Source organism: Spermophilus citellus (genome assembly GCF_964194105.1).
Source record: "Spermophilus citellus genome assembly, chromosome: 13".
Taxonomy (NCBI): Eukaryota; Metazoa; Chordata; class Mammalia; order Rodentia; family Sciuridae; genus Spermophilus; species Spermophilus citellus.
In genome coordinates, this window is record NC_138193.1 from 65,243,700 (window position 1) to 65,264,834 (window position 21,135).

Sequence of the window (21,135 nt, forward strand, 5' to 3'; positions counted from 1 at the left end):
TCCATAGCATGAAAAATTAAATACCAATGTCTGCAACCTAGTATTCTGAATACCTAAGATCTAAACCCAGTTAACCTTTCATGTTTCATTGTTCAATGAGTTTTAAAGGCAGCTTAGTCTACAAGCCTACCAAATTATTTTTGAAGTTTTTATTTAACCTAAATTTACTCCGTTTCATAGCTTTTCTTACAAAGTTCTTTGATATGTTCTTTTAAGACCTTATTGAAATTCTATTTTTCAGAATCCGTGTCTTTCGTTAATTATTCCTCCAGGATATGAGGATAATACTAGCCTCTTTAATCTAAGCATTACCATATATCCTCTGTAAAAATTGTAAGATAAACAAGGAGTACAAATGAAACCACCCATGATGCACATCTTCAGCATTCTTAGGAGACAGAATCTAAATTACCTGTCAGTGAAGAAAAAAACAGTTATAGTAGATCCCCAACATAGTCACAAGTCAGTGGATTTGAGAAGGAACAGATGACTAAGAGCAGAGAATGGGAGACATAGATTAATTGTCCTCATAAAGGCAGAGTCCAGCCCTAAGTGCCCAGAAATGAATGCATTTCTGAGATGTGGTTGTTCACTGTATTGACTACAGGAGAGTTGGATACTTTGTAATGGAGTCAGAAGTAGGGCCTCATTAAAACATTCTTTCTATGTGGAAAGATAAAGGAATAGTGCTTCTTAGAGACAAATTTTATATTTTCATAGAGCATGTTACTGTATCCTTGAAACTAGCTGATCTACCTTGTTTCGTGGCATTTTAGGAGAAACCCCAGAACAGAGAGCTGTTATCTGGGTTGTTTTACTATGCTTCCTCTGTTCTTTCATGCTGAAAAACAGGGTTGTATATTTGTTTTTCTTTGTTAAAGCATATTGATTTCATAAATTTTGCCCCCTTCCACCCCCATGGGGATTATAGTAGGTGAAAATCTCAGTATTTTCCTAGGAAAAAATAGTTTGGGACATGAAAGATAATACTTCTTTCTTTAAAAGGCATGTTACAGGCTGGGGTTGTAGCTCAGTGATAGAGTGCTTGCCCTGCATGTGGGAGTCACTGGGTTCAATCCTCAGCACCACATAAAAATAAATTTAAAAAAGTCTATCAACGACAACAAAAGATAAGCATAAAATAAGTCATGTTACATAATTTCTTGAATTCTAGAGAAAACTGTTTCAACATTGAGGCTACAAATAGAATTTTTTAAAAAGCATTAGTTATGAAAGAGTCATTCCTAATGGGGAGACCATTAATTGCCTTGTATTCTTTCTAATGTCTGAAACCCATGCAGTATTTATCTATTCATTTCAGTTTTAATATCTCAAATAATTTTTCTGGCTAATGTTTTCAGTAGCCAATAGGTCTCTGATGTAATGGGCAGAGTCCCTTCAAAATAGTTAAGGACTGGACGGTAGGATTTATACATGAGAGAACAAAGAGACTGAACCCATGACTTCTAGGGTTTGAACCTCTTATTCTGGAATGCAAGTGTAGGAGAAGGAGAAGTATGCAGAATACAAAGGTACTTTCGTAAATGGCAACACTTGATTCCTGATTTGTCTGGGATTGATGTCCTCTAGACTCTGGTTTAGAAGAGTGTATTAACTCAAATAATAGAAATAAATGGGTGATAGACTCTTCTTTGAACCTATACTCCTACACCTCTGTTTTTACTATATAGTGGTGATGAAGGGACAGAGATATGAAACATGAGTTTTAGATAAAAATATGGATTTTTTTACTTGTTAACTTCTAATTTATTTGCATATTACATAATGAAAAAATGATATATCTTTTGTTCTGCTATTGAGGTCTTATGTATTTTCTTATCTAACTTGAAAATCAGTTTTGTTATAGTTTGAAGAGTTTTACACTTTAATAGCATAAATTTTAAACAACACTTGTCATTATGAATATTTTTTTCTGTAACCAAATTTATATAATTGAAATAATTGCTAATTTTGAATTGTTACAATGAATTTATGCTATCTTAGTTATGGTTAGGACCATTAAACCTTTAAAAATAAGAAACGGGGTCTTTTATTTAATTATTTTAATGACTTTTTATAGGTACAGCCATAGTGCCGAAGTTCAAGTTCGTCTTCAATTCTTGACTTGTGTGTTTTCAACTCTGGGATCCCCTGATCATTTCAGTAAGATTTTTAATCTGTATATTTTAAAATGTTTTGACACTTTGAAGAGTCCAGTTGAATTTACTCATGCCTTTCACGTTTGGCAGTGATTATTCTCAATATATTTAAAAATTATGTCAACATTTAGAACTTTATAAATACAATTGAAATTCCTGTTTACATTTTAAATGCACTTTCCCAGGGTTTCATTTTTGTAATATCTTTTATAATCATTTTTAAGAGTTGGTCTCAGATTATTTAATAAACACATTACCATTAGTATTTGTTTTCTTGGAGGCTTTATGATTTGTTATTACAACATTGAAAATATTTTTCTTCTTTAAAACACTGTATTTCCTAAGTTCTCAAACACCATCTTTTAAAGATGAGCATGGCCCTCACATTCTCTTTCTGGCTTCAATTTCTGAAAATGTTAGTTTCTCAATATATTAAGAACTCATTTCAAGGGTTAGGGTTATAGTTTAGTGGTACAGCACTTGCCTAGCATGTGTGAGGCACTGGGTTCAATTTTCAGCACCACATATAAATAAATAAAATAAGGGACCATTGATAACTGAAAAATATTAAAAAAAAAAAACCATTTCAAAAACAAAATATTTGTGATAGGACAAAAGTCACTGTAGGGGGATTGCATCTTTTATTACCTTTTGTTGTAGATTCTTACTGTTACTAACATTATAAATAGCCACTGTTTATTATCATCAGTGCTGTATGATTTGGGTTAATAGGTGATACATTTGGGGGTCCTGGTTTTGTTTAAATTAATTTTATCTCATTGTCATTAAGTAGAGACTGATCTGAGATACTGGAGTGTGTGAACCAAATCTGCATGTTAGTGTTCTCAGAAGAGAGATGAAAACTTGATTTCTGTTGACTGAAGTTCCTTATCTTTTGCAATGCTGATTTTATTGTCTTTCACATGTTACGTTCTTTTTTTTCCTGTGTGCCTGTGCTAAACCTCATTTGTTAGAAGGCCACTTTTTCTTTTGCTGTGGTTAATACAGTCAAGCTGATGGTGTCTTTCTAGCCTAAGAGTATTCATCATCACTCTTTCAAGTCCATATCTGTGCTTAAGATACATTATATATTTCTCTGGTGATACTAACAAATTCCAAATGTAAGCCATCTTTTTTTTTTAATATATATATACTGAGGATTGAACCCAGGGCTTTACTACTGAGCAACATCTTTAGCCATTTATTTATTAGTGTTTGTTTATTTAATTATTTTATTTTGAGACAAGGTCTCTCTAAGTTGCTTTGGGCTTTTAGGAATTGTTGAAAACTGGTCTAAAGATTTAAATCCTCTTGTCTCAACCTTTTGAGTTGCGAGGATTACAGACATCTGCTTCCACACCTGGCAAGGCACCTGTTTGTGGTGGGTTTTTTTTTTTTGTTGTTGTTGTGACACAATACCTTTATTTTATTATTACTTTTTTCTTTTTAACGTGGTTTTGAAGATCCAACTTAATGCCTCACCACTGAGCCACAACCCCAGCCCTGCAGGACACCTGTTTTTGATAGGAAATCTCTGCTCCTTGTTATTAAGTCATTTATTGTGCCCCATTATAATACTGTACAAGAAATACATAAAATATAACAAAACCAGACTTATGCAGGAGACATCAAGGCAAAACACTTGTGATTAGTATAAGTAATTACAGCTAACCATTAATTTTATATTTATTTTACACAATGTAGATTCTCTGAGTTTACAATAGCTACTGTCCAGACAAAATCAAATAAAAAACATTTCTCCCACAGTAGAGATGTAGTTTTCTTATTGGCACAGTATACATTAACTATAATGTGTTTACTTCAGTCATGTATAATTGCATCAAGTATGCTAATACAGATTTTCAATATACCAGTAAGTATTATTTTTTGAAAAATTTAAAACATTGACTGAGTGTTGTGGCACATGCTTTATTATTCCAGCTCTTTGCTTCTAATTCTAGTCGTGGGAGATTGAGCCAAGAGGGCCTCAACTTCAGGAATTTGATTTTTTAAAATTTCCTCCTCCTCCTCCTCCTCCTCCTTTTTTTTTTTTTTTAACCTGGGATTGAATCCAGCGGTACTCTACCACTGAAATACCCCTAACAATTTTTTGTTTTTTATTTTGATATGGGCTCTTGCTTATTTGTGGATGTTGTCTTTTGACTTACAGTTATCTTGTCTCAGTCTCCCAGGTCATTGTGATTACAGGGGTGTGCTACCATACCTGGCTTCAAAATAATTTATTCATTTATTTTTGGTATCAGGGATAGAATCCACTGAGCCACATCCCACGTTCTTTAATTTTTTATTTTGAGACAACTTTTGCTAAATTACTAATGGCATTGATCTTGTGGTCTTCCTGCCTCAGCCTCCCAGATAGCTGGGATTAAATGCATCAGCAACTGTGGCTACCTCAAAACAACATTTAAAAAGGACTACGATGTATTTCAGTGATGGAGTGCTTGCCTAATTTCGGCAAGGCCCTGAATTCAATTCCCTCTGTTGGTGTTATTTCTTTCCCTCCCCCCCCCAATCTCTCTCCCCCCATGTCTCTCTCCCCCCATGTCTCTCTCCCTCCCTTCTTCTCCTCTACACTCCTTCCGTCCCTCCCTGTTCCTCCTCCCTCCCCCCCACACCAATTTAAAATAGTAACAGAAACTAATATATGACATATTTAAAGTGGATTAGTTGGTCAGCCTTTTGTGTATACAATTATGATATGTTAAATAGTTAACTAATTAACAGGATACTTTTTATTTTGAAGACTCCTGTATTTTCTTAATTTTGTTCTTTTCAATTACCTAGTGTGTTTTAAGTTGTAAAACATAGGTTTGTTTGTATGTTATTTTTGTTAGCTCTTTGGAGCATATATTCTTCTCAGAATAATCTGCATATTAGGAGTTTGAAAAACTGATAGGATACTTTTATTCAGATGTGAAATTCTTTAGATTGCTAGTGCTATTCATTATTTTCTGAGTTGTGCTTCATCTTCTGGAATTGTTCTACTTTTCCAATAAAGAAGCATTTGTGATAAATTTCAAGTTATCTTATGGGCTGGGGATGTGGCTCAAGTGGTGGTGCGCTCGCCTGGCATGCGTGCGGCCCCGGTTCGATCCTCAGCACCACATATAGACAAAGATGCTGTGTCCGCCAAATACTGAAAAATAAATATTAAAGTTCTCTCAAAAAAAAAAAAAAGTTATCTTAAATTTCATTCACTGATAACTGTAAATCCATGTCCCTTTATGTTCTGGGGAACCATGCTAAGTTTTGAAATGCTTCATGATTTACATTTGAAATTCCTGTGATGCTTTTTTTCTTTTTGGATTGTCTTTTTCGTGTTCAACTTATAATTCCCTCTAATCCTCTGTTTCTGAGTGGTTCTTCATCTCCATTTCTTCTGTCATATTTGGGTCAAAGTACCATGCAGATTTTATCTCATTAGTCTGCTTCCCTAGCACTGTTCTCCTCTGATGTGTTGCTGTTGTCTGTTTTACCCAGTTCCCTATAGTTTTGCTTTGTTCATCACAAGAATTCGTTTTTTATATTTTATAAAAATTTATTACTGTTGTTTATCTCTTGTGTATAGAGAATGGCCTTGAATATTGTATCTAGTCTATTTGTATTTATTTGTAGTCTTTAAACCTTAGAACTAATTTTTCACATTTTGATATTATGTACCCCAGTCATTTTTTGTGTGTGGTGCTAGGGATTGAATCCAGGGGTGTGTATGTGTCAGGCAAGCACTCTACCAACTGAACTATATCCCCAGCCCCTACCCCAGTCATTTTTACAATGTGAAATGGTATGTTCATGTTTTAGGGAGAATTATATTTTAGATCAGTTGGCTCTTCTAGAATACTTTATAACTTTTTTCAAGTGATTTGTGTATAGGTTATATTTATATTTTGAAAGCATCTTATAAAATGCTTTAAGACCCAGCTGTGGTGTTGTGTTCCTATAATCCCAGCTACTTAGGAGACTGAGGCAGGAGGATCACAAGTTTGAACCCAGTCTATGCAATTTAGTGAGATTCTGTCTTAAATAAAAGAAAAGGTAGGAAAGTAGGTCAAAGATAGAGTGCTCCTGGATTCAGTCTTCAGTACTACCACCAAAAAAAAGAGGGGTTATATCTCCTTTAGATTTTGGCTAAATTGGTGCTTCTAGAACATTGTATTTCGACCAAAATGTTGTATATATGCCAAAAAGGAAGTCATAAAGAATTGTGATTCAGATAGTAAATACTACATACATATTTTTATCTAGGGTTAAGTTTAGAGCAAGTCGACATTTTATGGCATTGTTTAGTAGAAGATTCTGAGTGTTATGATGATGCGCTCCATTGGTTTTTAAATCAAGTTCGAAGTAAAGATCAACATGCTATGGGAATGGAAACCTACAAACATCTTTTCCTAGAAAAGGTAATATCCTTTCCTGATAGTTTTGTTGTTTTTCTATATTCCCTTTTCATCTTTTGAAATATGAATTCTGTAATGTTTTCTCTTATTTTTTTTAAAACCAGATAAATGTACTATGTTTTGGCAGTCATTATATAATTTTTTGCCACTCAGATTTTGCAGTAACTTTTTCCTACTTATGTAGTTATGTAAGTACTTAGATTACACAAGTGTGAGAGCTGTATTTTGTGACTCTTCCTTAGTTAAATGGCTGTGGTTTTAATCAGTCTTCTGGGCAAATATCAGTCATTCTCCAAATTGTAGATTCCTGAGAAAGTATTGTCATGATGGTAAAAATGTTTGGGTTCTTGTTTTCCTCCATTAGATGCAACAGTTGGTCTAGATGTTAATTTTTCTATATGAACTATTCCCATTTGAATGTTGAAAATGAAGCAACATACTTATTTTTCTTATGTTTAGTTTTGTGATCTCACATTATATCTGTAGTAGAGTAAATATGAATGAGTTTTAGAATATAAAAATTAAAATCACATAATAGATTCAGGACCAGGCTACAAATAGAACTTAAATTCAAGTTATCTTAAATTTCATGCACTGACTTTAATACAAACTATAAACGTTGTTACCTAACTCATAAAAGTATATAATGTAGAAATTCGATAGATGACATAATGTTTTTATTCACTTTGTCTGATTTGGGTCTCTGTACTTTTTGAAAATTGAAACATAAGTCAGTCGGGTAGGCTTCAGATATGCCTGAGTAGAATATCACTAAATAGTGTTTTAATTTAAAAATTATATTACGATTATGAATTGATATTGTCTTCTATAATGTTTTCAGTAAAATAAAATTTGTCAACTTATATATTATAACACTTTTAAACTAATTATCTCACTAATTTAGATTTAACATTTTTTTCCCAAGATGCCCCAACTAAAACCTGAAACAATCAGCATGACCGGCTTAAACCTGTTTCAGCATCTCTGTAATTTGGCTCGATTGGCTACCAGTGCCTATGATGGTGGTTCAAACTCTGAGGTATGGTTTTATAGTTATTGTTAGAATTTATTAAGCAAGTATGTGGAATTTTCCTTGTGTTCAAATTAGATTACTATATAACCTATTTACTTATTATCAAATAGACTCTTATTCTAAGTTTGAAAAACTTTATCTTTTGGTTTTTAAACCAAATGATTTTTTTTTCATTATCAAAGATAACCTTAGAGGTGCTTAATGAAAACCTATTATACTTTCACTGATTTATAGAAAAGAGGCCATCTGAGTGCTCTTGTAGTCTCTTAGAAATTCCTGGATAATTTGAAATGGTAGGCTAATTTGTCTCAAATCTGATTTTTGAGCTATTTAGTATTATTGTATGATTTTAAGTTAGAATTTAAATCTTCTGATAAGTTTCAGCATTTAACAACAAAACGCAAAGATGTCTTTATATTTTTCTTTCCTAGCTATGTGGTATGGACCAATTTTGGGGCATTGCTTTAAGAGCACAATCTGGTGATGTGAGTCGAGCAGCTATTCAGTATATCAACTCCTATTATATAAATGGTAAGTGATTTGAAATATTAATAAGTAATCATTATGTGAGAGCATTTGGTTAAATTAAATTTCATTTGATTTTCTTTAATATATCTAAAGAAGACTAAGATTAAAATATGTGTAAACATCTGGCTTTCAGGTAAAACGGGTTTGGAGAAGGAACAAGAATTTATTAGTAAGTGCATGGAAAGTCTTATGATAGCTTCTAGCAGTCTTGAACAGGAATCACACTCAAGTCTCACAGTTATAGAAAGAGGACTGCTTATGCTGAAGACACATCTGGAAGCATTTAGGAGAAGGTAATTTTTTAATGCTATACTATTAGAATGAATTTCAGTCCTTTTATTGCTGACAAGTCCAAATGTATTCTTAAACCCAAATTTTTGTTGAGTGTAAGGAGAAAGCATAATTTACCAAAACCAGAGGGTCAGTAATAGATGTAATTAATTTTTATTTAGAATCTGTACCCGTTTCACCTTGGAAGAGGAAATGTAGTTTCCTGAAAAAAGTTGTAAAGCTTTAAAAATCATTAGACTCTGAACAAATATGCATGAACAAGAATCTCTGAACAAAACTCCATTTCTAAAAAGGTATTATATGATTGTAAAGGCAGAAACATCACTTCTAAAAAAAGTTACACGTAAAACTCTCACGAAGAACATCAAATAATCTTTCATCGTTGAATCAAATTGAGTCATTTGTTTCATTTGCTGTTTTTTTTTCTTCCTGGACTAGGAGACAGTATTTTAATTTTGAATTTCCATTTACCATGGAAACATGACCAAAAAATTCTGTGTTAATGAATATCTGTATAATTAATTTAGACATACCCTGTGTAATACAGAAATAAAGCAAATTAACATTTATGAATATACCAACTGAAATGAAAGGTGAGTAGATAGTTTTAATTAAGAAATTGTTTGTTAAAAATCATTAACTATGAGTAAATGTAAAAGTACTAAGAACTGTGTTGAAAAATTGTTAAAAGTAACTTCTTTCAACCTCAGATCTTAGTTAGATAATGAAAGTTAGATATTACAAGTGATGTTTATTAATGTTTTTTACTAAAATATCAGGAAATATTGAATAAAAAAGGTGTACCCAACACATTTCTTATAAATAACATGATTCCATGGTTTGAAACATTTGACCATTGCAGAATTCTTTTATTATGATTACAATTTGTAAAAATAGCACTTAAATAATTTCTTTTGTTTTCAGTGAATGTGTGAGAGGACTTTTTGATTATTTTTTCTCATAGAACCTTCACTGTGCCTCATTACTTTCACCAGTTTAAAAAAAAAATTAAGCAAATGTGGTAAAGTCATTCAAATTAATAAAAACTCAATGTATATATTCATCATAAGATTCAGATATTAAACTAAGATACTATGTAGGAAATGAAAGTTTCCTTTAATTGTTCTCTTCCTATTAGAGATAGTTACTGTTAATGGTATGATACCAAATTTTTTGTGTGATGCAAAAAACAGATAATACCTATTGATTCAAACCATTAAAACTTACATAGTATTACTAGTACCTAACATTGTAATTAGTACTCTTAAAAGAAATAGTCTTTAGGAAGTACATTATTTTCTGATACTTAAGTAGCATTTTTTAGTAGTTTAATGAATCCAGGTAGCAACATCCCTTTGTATTTGTTTCATGTTAAAAATTAATGTTGGCATTAATTTATGTAAATACTCATTTTTGTGAGTAACCGATGAACTAGGAAATAAGTAAAGCTAAGTTGTGTTTCTAAAAATTTATCTGCATATTTTCTTACAAATTTTTGTCTAGTATTAAGTATCAAGTATAAAATCTCAAGTGCTTAATATGTTTAGTGGTAATTGACAATTGCCTAAAATTTAGATTGAAACTATAAGCATTTTTCATGTATTCTTTATATGAAAAGACTGAATAGTAATAATGTCTTAAAGGGCTTTCCTCATAGAAAGAGATAAGGTTATAATATTAAATAGTGGTTTTCAATGAGAAGTGATTTTGTTTCTGAAGGGACAGTAGTTAATGTTTGGAGATATTTTTCATTACTACAGCTTGGGGATTATTTGGCATCAGACTCCAGAGATGCTGCTATACATCTAAAGTGCATGAGATAGCCTCTCTTCTGCCTTCTGACAATAGTAAATTACTGTGCTCAAAATGTCAGTAGTGCCAAGATTAAAAAATCCTGGTCTTGAAATATGCAACTGAAAACATTTTAAGATTACTCTTTTGCTCAGTCATAGAACCTAGACGTTGGATCATGTATAGGTAATAAGATCAGTCCATTTATTCCTTATTTTCTAAAATTGATGGTTAATTTTAGCCATTGACCATTTTTTTCTTATTAAATTCAGGTACCTGCATTCTGTCTTCACCAACTAAAACTAAGAAAATTGACAAATATTTAGTTTGTGTTTTGCTAGATGCTTCTTTCATTTGAAATATTTGTCTATTTTATTATTTTAGCAATCATGCATTTTGTTAGGCTGGCTGACATAATTACTACAATATATTTCTGTGAAAAATATTGTTGTATCTTCTTATAAATGTTGGAATGATAACTTGATATTTCATTTACCCAACTATTTTTTTTAATTCCTTCAGGTGCTTGTGTTTCCCTTGTCTCCCTTTTACATTATAAAGTATTTGCAATAGGATTTTTTTCTTCCCAGTAATTTTTCTTGGAGACTATTTTGTTAGGGTCTTTTGTCATTATTCATTTAAGTCTGATTCAACATAGTGAACCTAAGCCTAAATTTAGTGTTATAAATTGGTGTGTGCTGGAACCCTCTGAGAATTTTTCCAGTTTGTAATCATTATAAACTTCTTTGACATTGAAATATTTTAAAATTTTATCTTTCCTATGTTTGTTTTTATTTCATCTTAGGTTTGCATATCATCTGAGACAATGGCAAATTGAAGGCACTGGTATTAGTAGTCATTTGAAAGCATTGAGTGACAAACAATCTTTGCCCCTAAGGGTTGTATGCCAGCCTGCTGGACTTCCTGACAAGGTAAGTTACAGAATTTAATTTCCAAATTGATCCCATTTCTCAGTTCAAATATCTGTGTGGGTTTTTGTTTGTTTGGTGTTTTTTTTTTTTTTTTTTTTTTCCTTGTTGTTGTTTTGGCTTGTTTGGGTTTGGTTTGGTGTTTTTTGCTTTTGTATTTTTAAATTGGTTGCATCTCATATTTCAGATGACTATTGAAATGTATCCTAGTGACCAGGTAGCAGATCTTAGGGCTGAAGTAACTCATTGGTATGAAAATTTACAGAAAGAACAAATAAATCAACAAGCTCAGCTTCAGGAGTTTGGTCAAAGCAGCAGAAAGGGAGAGTTTCCTGGTAAGTTTAACAGTTAAAATTTTCATTTTTTCCCCTAGGTTCTGTTGTATAGAAACTATTGGTCTGTTTTATGCTGTACTAGCAGAATCTCTTAAACTGGATAATTTATTAAGATCTGAAATTAATTTTTGTTCTGGATATTGGGAAGTACAAGATCAAGGTGCCAGCAGCCGGTGCAGAGAGCTGCTTTGTTTCTAACATGGTGTCTTGAATTTTGCTTCCTCACATTGCAGAAGGTGGAAGGCCTAAAAGAAACACACTTTTTTTTGTCAAACCTTTTTATACAGCTATTTATCCATTCATGAGAGAGGAGCTTTTGTGACCTCACAGCCTTCAAGAAGGCCCCACCTCTTAACACTAATTGCATAGGCGATTAAATTTCACCAAGAATTTTGGTACAGGACAAATATTCAAACCATAAGAGCAACTTTAATCCTTTACTTTAAAGGTTCACCACATATGTTCCCCTCCCCTTGGTACAGTTACCTTTTAGGTTTAAAATTGCTGGGAGTTGTTTAAGATATTGTTTGCAAACATTCTTCAAGTACCCCATATTGCCCAGTAAAAATTTTCTGCCTTTTTGATGTATTTTATTTTTTCTAAGCATAGGAAATTAATACCCCCTTGAATCTCACCCATGCTGCTTTCCTTTTCTTCCAAAAATGTATTGTGTTAGGAACTTTTTTCAGGTGAGCCTCAAATACACCTGAAAAATTCCTCTATTACTTGTACCAACTAGTTGGTTTTTACTGTCTTTCCGCACCTAAAATGTGAACTACTCAGAGAAATGACCATGAAAAATGTTTTTACTTCTAATTTAAGGGTCTGAAATAATAGTTGAATACAGGTTAAGCATAGCTCATGAATATCTGAAATCTAAACCATTTTGAGCACCGCATGATGCTCAGCAGTTTTGGATTTTGAATTTTGGATCTTGGAATTTTTTTAATTAAGTATGCTCAACAGTAAAGTCTATGCAAATTTTCCAAAATCTGAAGAATCCTGAAATCCAAAGCACTTTTGGATAAGAAAATACTAACCTGTAAGTATTTAGAAAAGAAGATCTAAAATGTCTAAAAGATATTTTGGGGACCTTCTTCACTTGGCTATGAATCCTTCAGTAAGGAGCATCTCTGACATTCTTGCAGTAAGGAACAAAAGATCTGACTACAAGATGTATCATATGCCTTCTCTAAAGTATCAACTCTTAGTGAATTCACTATTGTTTTCTTCAATAATTACATTTTTGGTAGGAAATAATAAATGTGGAAAAGCCTCCCTCTTACCTCCATTTTTGCTTGAGTCACATTATTTCTGGTTTCATATATCACAAGATATAATGTAATAAATCTCTCTCTCTTTTTTTTAACTCAAATGATAGCTTTTCATTTGTATTTTTCCTCTTTTCTTGTAGTGCTTAACATTTTCATATAAGGAAATTAAATTCCTGGAAAGTTTTTTGTTGTTGTATTTTTGTTGTTGTTTTGGTAATGCGAACTGAACCCATTGGAGTTTAACCACTGAGCCACATCTCCAGCTCTTTTAATTTTGAGACAGGCCCTTGCCATGTTGCTTAGGACCTCACTAAGTTGCTAAGGTTGGCTTTGAACTGAAGATCCTCCTGCTTCAGCCTCCCCAGTCACTGGGATTACAGGTGTGCACCACTGTATCCAGCTAATACAGAGTTTCTTGGGAGAAAGTTTCTGAGGTGAAATTCTAGGGAATTTGATGAAAAATCTCTCTCAGCTGGGCATAGTGGCCAGCACCTATAGTCCCATCTACTTTAGAGGTGAAGGCAGAAGGATCAGTTGAGGACAGAAATTCAAACCATCTTGGGCAACATAGTAAGATCCTGTCTTTGGTGGGGGGTGGGGGTGGGGGTGGGAGGGAGTATCTCTTCACAGATACAGTGACACTTACCTATAATACCTGCTCTCTGGAGACTGAGTCAGGAGGATCATTTAAGCTCAAAGAGTTTAGAACTAGCCTTGATAACGTAGTGAGACCCTGTGTCTTAAGGGAAGAAAAGTTTCTCATTATTTTTTCATACCCGTCTCCTTTCTTTCCTATCTGTTTGCTTGTTTTCCTTCTTCCTTTCATTCTTCTTTCCCTCCTTGGGTTCTCTGCCACTGATTTATACCTGTAGTCCTTTAATTTTGTGACAGGGTCTTAATAAGTCTTAATAAGGCAATCCTCCTGCCTCCACCTCCTGAAAGTTGCTGTTATAGGCATATGCCCCCTTGCCTGGATTTTTTTCTAAATTTTATAGTGTAGTATAAAATTTAGCTACTATAGCTTTGTAGTGTAGGTCTTTGTCTACTCCAGTAATAACAACATAGACATGGATAGCAGTTATCTTTTTCTGTGTGTCTGTGTGGTACTGGGAATTCAACCCAGGGGTTTACCATTGAGCTAAGTTGTCCAGGCTCTCCTCCTCCTGCCTCATACTGCTGAATTGCTGGGATTACAGGTGTGTAACAGTGTGCCCAGCTTTTTTTTTTTTTTTCTCTTCTCACCTTACCCATTTAATGTATAAGTCTAGAATTAAAAGTGCCTAGACTATTAATGTCTCATAGTGTCCTGAGGCACTATTCATTTTTTTTTTTTTCTCTCTCACCTCTCCCCTTCCTTCCATTCTGGCTTTTGTAGGGTGGGAATGTTCATTGTTGATATTAACTGTGCCAAATCATTATAAAATATAGTATAGAATATGAGGTTATTTCTCTGGTTTAGAATTTGATTTTTTTAGGAACTTGCTAGTCATTAAATTTTATTTGGTTTACTTCTTGCAAACTTTGATATGATCTCTTACATTGTTTTCCTCTCAATTTATGTAAACTTTTTTAAAACATATTTTTCATAGAGTTTCAGAGGGAAAAATTAGAGATGTGTTGTTTAGTTTATCATAATAACCAGAGAGTTTACAATTTTTATTTCTTTTTTGTTTTGTTTTGAAACATTCATTATATTAATATTTTCTTAAAGTTAAGAATGCTTTCCTAAACTGGAATAAGCAATTTTTTTTTGGTGGTGGTGGTATTGGGGGTTCAATACAAGGTCTCAGGTGTGTTAGATAGACCCTATATCACTCAGCTGCACTCCCTTTTCTTCTTATATTGAGGTGTGGTCTCACTGAGATGCTGAGGCTGGCCTGTAACTTTGCATCTTCCTGCTTTAACTTCCCAAATAGCTGGGGTTATAAGTGTGCACTAGGAACAAGCAGTTTTTTTTATTAAAAAGAACTCAGAATCTGAGTTCTCTTTTAGAAAAACGTCTTTCATGTTTAACAAGAGTAACAGTAGGAAACAAATCAGTGTTGTATTGTCTTAGCAGTCATCATGACCACAGGTGTTTTGTTTTAAGTGTATAAAGATCAGTGATCATAAGCTATATTTGATTAGTTTATTAAGATGGAAAAGTCATTTAATAAAAATTTATCCAGTGGCTATAGTTTTGTTTAATAAACACTGTGCTTTACTAGCATTCATTTTTTCCCCTAGTTTTGTATTATACAAAATGATTAGAGTAAGAAATATACTTTTTGGAAGAGAGAACTTAGTTTTAATCAGGGAATAATGATGATGAATTGAAAACTAAAGAAGTGCTCTATAACAATTTAAAAAGTTATGATCATTTTGTGTGTGGGGGGGATGGGTGGGTACTGGGGATTGAACCAGGGGCACTTACCTGCCAAGATACATTTCCCCCCTCCCCTCCCCTCTCCCCCCCCTCCTCCTCTTCTTCTTCCTCCCTTCCCCCCCCCTCTTTAATTTTGAGACAGGTTCTTGCTAAATTACTGAGGCTGGCCTTCAGCTTGCTAGCCTTCTGCCTCAGCCTCCTGAGTAGTTGGGATTACAGGCCTACGCCCCCATGGTTTTTGGGGGGCATATTATAATTATACATAATAGTGGAATTTGATGTTATATATCATTATAGTGATCTTTAAAAAATTTTTTTTGTGTAGTTGTAGATGGACAGAAAGCCTTTATTTTGTTTATTTTTATCTGGTGCTAAGGATCAAACCCAGTGCTTCACACATGCTAGGCAAGTGCTCTGCCACTGAGCTACAGCCCCAGCACCTCATTATGCTTAATGTGAGGGATTTGTGAAGTATATGAGTATAAAAATTTCTGAGATTTTGTGTGTGTGTGTGTGTGTGTGTGTATGAACAACTGAATAAATAGATACCTAGCATGTCTATCTACTGAATATTATAGAAATATCAAATTTATTTTTTAGTTTATTTTATCTAAGATTTCAGTGGAATTTCTGTTTAGAATTTGAAATTACTCTGAAATTGTCTATATTAATAAATTAATATCAAGTTCTGTGAGGAAAAGCACACAAGGGTAATCATTGAACATTTAAAGTGCATGATTTTGTGAAAAAATTTATTGATAAATATATAGAGTGGAGAATCCTGAGAAATAACTATAATGTATTCATACAAGTATTACTCATTTTGACGGAAGAAAAAAACTATTTCTAATTTATGGTATGTTTAAAATGTAGTATCTGTATTGATGAACAGTAAGCAAGTTCCAAAGAAAGTATGATTAGATATTTATCAATCCCTAAGGGCCAAGATTTCTTGGCTTAAAATTAAAGAGAAGGAACAGAAAATATGGGGCTGGGGCTAGGGCTGGGGCTGGGGCTGGGGCTGGGGCTGTAGCTCAGTGGTAAACTGCTTGTTTTGAATGTGTGAGGCACTGGGTTCGATCCTCAGCACCACATAAAAATAAATAATCATTCTATGTGTTCATCTACAACTAAATAAATATTAAAAAAAATCTATTGCAAACCACTTGTACTTAAGGGAATTGTTAAAATGAATCTTACTGGGGAAAGCCATTTTTCTACTCTGTTTGAAGTAATGTCCTGTAGAATTTTTTTTATTTGAAGAGAAAAGGTAATTTTAAATGTTATATGTCACTATAGAAAGTAGTTCTCCTCCCTTAGTCATTATTTCTGAAAATTTTTTTTACATTAAGTTAGGAAAATTCAATATTTTTAATGTCTATTCATCAGTGTTTCATAGTTTTGCTTAATTTTTCTATTCTTCTAGGCATTTCCTTTTAAAAAATTCATACATCATACAATAATGTCTACTGTTTCTAGTGCCTGGAATACATATGTATATATAAAATGAAATCTCTGCATGTGGAACTGGGAGGAGTTTTTTGAGGAGAGACAGATGTAAATACATCCTTTAAGGAAAGATAAAGCAGAGTAAAGGGCCAGTAGTGAAATGAGGCCCTTTAGATTGAGTGGTTGGGAGGAATTTTCTTAATGAGAGATTTGAAGGAAATTAGGGAAGAAGACCTTGTAAATTCCTGAACAGGAACATTTTAGTTCTTGAGATGAACATGCTTAAGAAAGGGCAAGTAGATCTGAATAGGGAAGCACAGTTTTGAGGTAAGGAAATGAAAGGTGGAGACAACAAAAAGAACTTTATGCATTCTAGAAAATAAGTTGCCTTTGTTGAGTTTATTGAACAAAGTTAGCCTTTTAAATAAATTAAATTATTGAATAAAGGAATAGATATCAAAGGTTAAAGCTGGTATTCCCATGAATGTGTTTGTTTTGCACTCGTTTTGTTTTTGTGGATAGTAAACAGGGAGAGAGAACTTAATCATCAATACATGCCAGTTTGCCCAACTAAGGCATTAAAGAATCTCTGTATATTTTTGTATATCTTTGTATGTTCCCCTGTATGTATTTTTGGAAGAAATGCAGTCTATTCCCAGAAATTTTCTGTAATGTTATTTTTTAATTCTTATAACATTTTTCATATTGTTAACAAATAATAATTGATCTAGTTAGACTAGTCCTAATGGAGAACTTCTTTGTGATTTTTTTATTGCCTGAGGGCAACTTCAGACAACTGAAAACTTGCTAAAGCATGTTTAGTACTGTCTCCAATTCTCTTAGTTATATTTATGGTTAATGTACAGTGGACTTAATTACTAACTATACCCTTGTATTCTTGTTAGCAAATGAATTAACTATAATTGTTTTTACTTTTTTTGTGATGTTTTTAAGGAGGGCTAATGGGACCTGTAAGGATGATTTCATCTGGACATGAGTTGACAACAGATTATGATGAAAAAGCACTTCATGAACTTGGTTTTAAGGACATGCAGGTACGTATATAAATTGTGGTTTGTGCTTTAATTAGCTGTTGATTGATAAAGACAATAGAATATTTAGAAGTTTAGTCTAAAATTTATTATTGCTTTTATTTTATTGAAATTGCAACAAATTACTTTATACTTGACTTATTGTTTTATTAAGCAAAAAACTTAATGTGTATTATCCCCCCCCCCTCTTATTTTTGTAGATGGTATTTGTATCTTTGGGTGCACCACGGAGAGAACGGAAAGGGGAAGGTGTTCAGCTCCCTGCGTCTTGCCTACCACCCCCTCAGAAAGACAACATTCCGATGCTTTTGCTTTTACAAGAACCCCATCTAAGTACTCTTTTTGATTTATTAGAAATGCTTGCATCATTTAAACCACCCTCGGGAAAGGTGGCAGTGGATGATAGTGAGGTAACCATATCAGACTTCATTTCCACAAATCTTTTTTTTTTTTTTAATTTTTAATTAATTAATTAATTATCTACACATGACATTACAATGATCTTGGCAATTCATACATTTGTATCATTGGGGTATAATTTCTCATTTTTCTAATTGTACAGATTGCAGAATCACACTGGTCATAGAGTCACCTATATACATACATCAATCATAATGTCTATTCTATTCTGCTGCCCTTCTTATCCCCCCTACTTCTCCCCTCCTCTCCTCTCCCATCATTTCTCTCTATCCAATCTAATGTGACACACTTTTTTTTTCTTTTTCTCATCACAACATCATACATGTATTCTGTATAACGATGAGGGTCTCCTTCCATCTTCCGTGCAACTCCCCTTCTCCCTCTTTTTTCCTCCCACCTCTCTTCCCCATTTAGTGGTAGTTTTCTTCTCATGCTCTTCCTCTCTATCCCATCCACAAATCTTATTTTTGTTTGTGATACTGAGAATTGAACCTAGAGCCTTGCACATGCTAGCAAGTGTTCTACCACTGACCTACATTACCCTTCCCCCTCCCTCTACTGTTTTTGTCTCTTTTCCTTTTTTAAATTTTGAGACAAGAGCATGCTGATTTGCTTAGGTTGTCCTTGAACTTTTAGATCCTTGTGTTTCAGCCTCCCAAGTAGCTATGGTTATAGGCGTGTACCACCATACCGAGCTCCATAAACTTGTTTTATCTTTCTATTGAAAGAAAAATAATTTTCTCAGTAATCTCTCAAAAAACAATATAACATAGGAACACATTTATTTGTTAACTATTTAAGTGCTTAATATGATCAGACATTCTGTTTTAATGAAAGTGTTGTTTAAAGGATGATCAAATGAGGTGTATTTCAGTCTTGAGTCAGAATTGAGTTGTGAATGGCAAGTTTACCTTGAAACTCCAGCTCTAAAATTCCCTTGCCTTTAAAGTACAGTTAGATCTCCATATCCATGAGTTCTGCATTTGTTCTTTGTTTTGCATTTGTAGGTTAAACCAGCTGAGGAATGAAAATATTTGGGACGGGGAGGATCTGTTCTGAACATGAAGATTATTTTCCTTCTCATTATTCCTTAAATAATATAGTATAGCAACTGTTAATACAGTATTTATAATATTGGTATTTTAAATAATCTGGAGATTGTTTAAAGTTTATGGGAGGACATGCATAGATTCTGTACTATATATTTTATATAAAGGATGTGGGCATCCACATTTTGGTGTTCATGGAGCGGGGGGGGGGGGGTGCTGGGACCAATCGGGGATAGATATTGAGGGATTACTATATATTGGTTTTATAAAGTGCTTGTACCAAAAGAACTAAGTTGCTTTTTATTGACTTTTAGAATATTCCTTTGGCATTCCCTAAGAGTGTATTACACCAAAGAATTAATATAATAGGAGCAATAATAGTATAAAAATAAATTATACTACATGGAAAATGCCCAGTGAATTTGATGTTTATTGTCTTCTGGGGTGGTACTTTGACATTTTAATTACTTATTTTTTTATACTTTTGGAAACATCATTTAGAATACTCTTAGCACCTTACTGAGCTAAGATTTAACAAAAGATAATATGAAAAAGAGTATTCTTTAAATTTGCTTTCTCCTCTTAATGTCTGTTCATCTGAAACTGTTAAATAAGATATGCGGGGCTGGGGCTATAGCTCAGTGGCAGAGCACTTGCCTAGCATGTGTGAGGCTCTGGATTCAATCCTCAGCACCACATAAAAATAAACAAATAAGATAAAGGCATTCTGTCCATCTATCACTACAAAAAAAAAAAAAAAAGGACATGCATTAACAAAATAAGAGAAATGATAATAATTAGTCTTGAAATTTACTAATGGTTTTATGAAACAGGTGAACTCACTTTTGAGATTTCTTATGTCCAGCCTTAAGGAAAGGCTATTCTAGGGAAATGTTTATAATCAGTTTTAAAAAAATCCCTTCTTTTTTATGACTATTCATATTGTCTTAAATATATTCTATTTCCCGTGTTAAAATTGTCTTATTTTCACACTACTTGAGTAAATTTGATTATTAATAATTTTTGTGCCAAACAATTGAACTTATTTAATTTTTTTCCCCTGATCTGTCTTGATAAAGCAGTTGTTCTTATTTGTATAGAGCTTAAGATGTGAAGAACTTCATCTTCATGCAGAAAATTTGTCAAGGCGTGTCTGGGAGCTGCTCATGCTTCTTCCAACTTGTCCTAACATGTTGATGGCATTCCAGAATATCTCAGATGAACAGGTGAGCCTACAAAATCTTTTTACTCTCCTTGAGGATGTTACTAGTTATGTTCCTGCTGGCAGTAGCTCACTTTCTGTATCATACCTCGGCAAATCTAAATATAATTTTTGCCTGTTTAATAGAAAAAGTGTATCATTTTAATTGTTTAGTGAGGTTGAGTAGCATAGTAAATAGAAGGTAAGAATGCTTTCTGAAATTGTCTCTAGAAAATAGGGATTTGTCTTCATGTCAGTGGTTAGTTTTTTTTTTTCTTTAAGAAATTACTGTATGTTTCCAATATTGCTTTTTGACAACAAAAAGTAATGTGTAGGGGGCTGGGGATGTGGCTCAAGTGGTAGTGCTCTCACCTAGCATGCGTGGGGCACTAGGTTCGATTCCTAGCACCACGTAAAAATAAAATAAAGATATTTTTTAAAAAAGTAATGTGTAGGGAAAATACACTAGAGTGAAATGAATGCATCAGTGCTTGTTTTGAATGCTTACACAAGTCAACTGACCAATATGTGTTTAGTAATCTTCCGATGGGGCATACCTTCACATATTATTATATGTTGACTATATTGGTAAAGATTTTTTAAATTAAAGATTATTATTATTATTTTATTTGTTTATTTTTATGTGGTGCTGATGACCGAACCCAGTGCCTCACTTCTGCTACGCTAGTGCTCTGCTACTGAACTGCAACCCCAGCCCTAAAGATTATTTTTAAAACTTTTGTAATATTGGTTTTCTTTTGTAGATTTCCAGTAGAACTCCTGTGAAATGATTAAAATAACAAATGTGCTAATGTTATGTTACCAGTTATTGATGATTTGG

General features: G+C 33.2%; 1 protein-coding gene across 4 annotated transcripts in view; it reads left to right on the plus strand.

Moving 5' to 3' along the window:
• USP34 (ubiquitin specific peptidase 34) overlaps positions 1-21,135 on the plus strand; it is a gene marked incomplete at its 3' end in the record, with an annotated part of 228,681 nt that overhangs the window by 103,963 nt on the left and 103,583 nt on the right. For all 4 annotated transcript variants that reach the window (XR_014018694.1, XM_081265549.1, XM_081265551.1 and 1 more), the window contains 10 exons: positions 2,081-2,163; positions 6,426-6,580; positions 7,503-7,616; positions 8,042-8,141; positions 8,272-8,431; positions 11,026-11,152; positions 11,337-11,484; positions 17,527-17,627; positions 17,825-18,034; positions 20,194-20,319. Coding sequence is in view for 3 of the 4 variants with exons in the window: in XM_081265549.1 (XP_081121675.1) it covers positions 2,081-2,163; positions 6,426-6,580; positions 7,503-7,616; positions 8,042-8,141; positions 8,272-8,431; positions 11,026-11,152; positions 11,337-11,484; positions 17,527-17,627; positions 17,825-18,034; positions 20,194-20,319 (1,324 nt within the window). The remainder of the gene's footprint in view (positions 1-2,080; positions 2,164-6,425; positions 6,581-7,502; positions 7,617-8,041; positions 8,142-8,271; positions 8,432-11,025; positions 11,153-11,336; positions 11,485-17,526; positions 17,628-17,824; positions 18,035-20,193; positions 20,320-21,135) is intronic.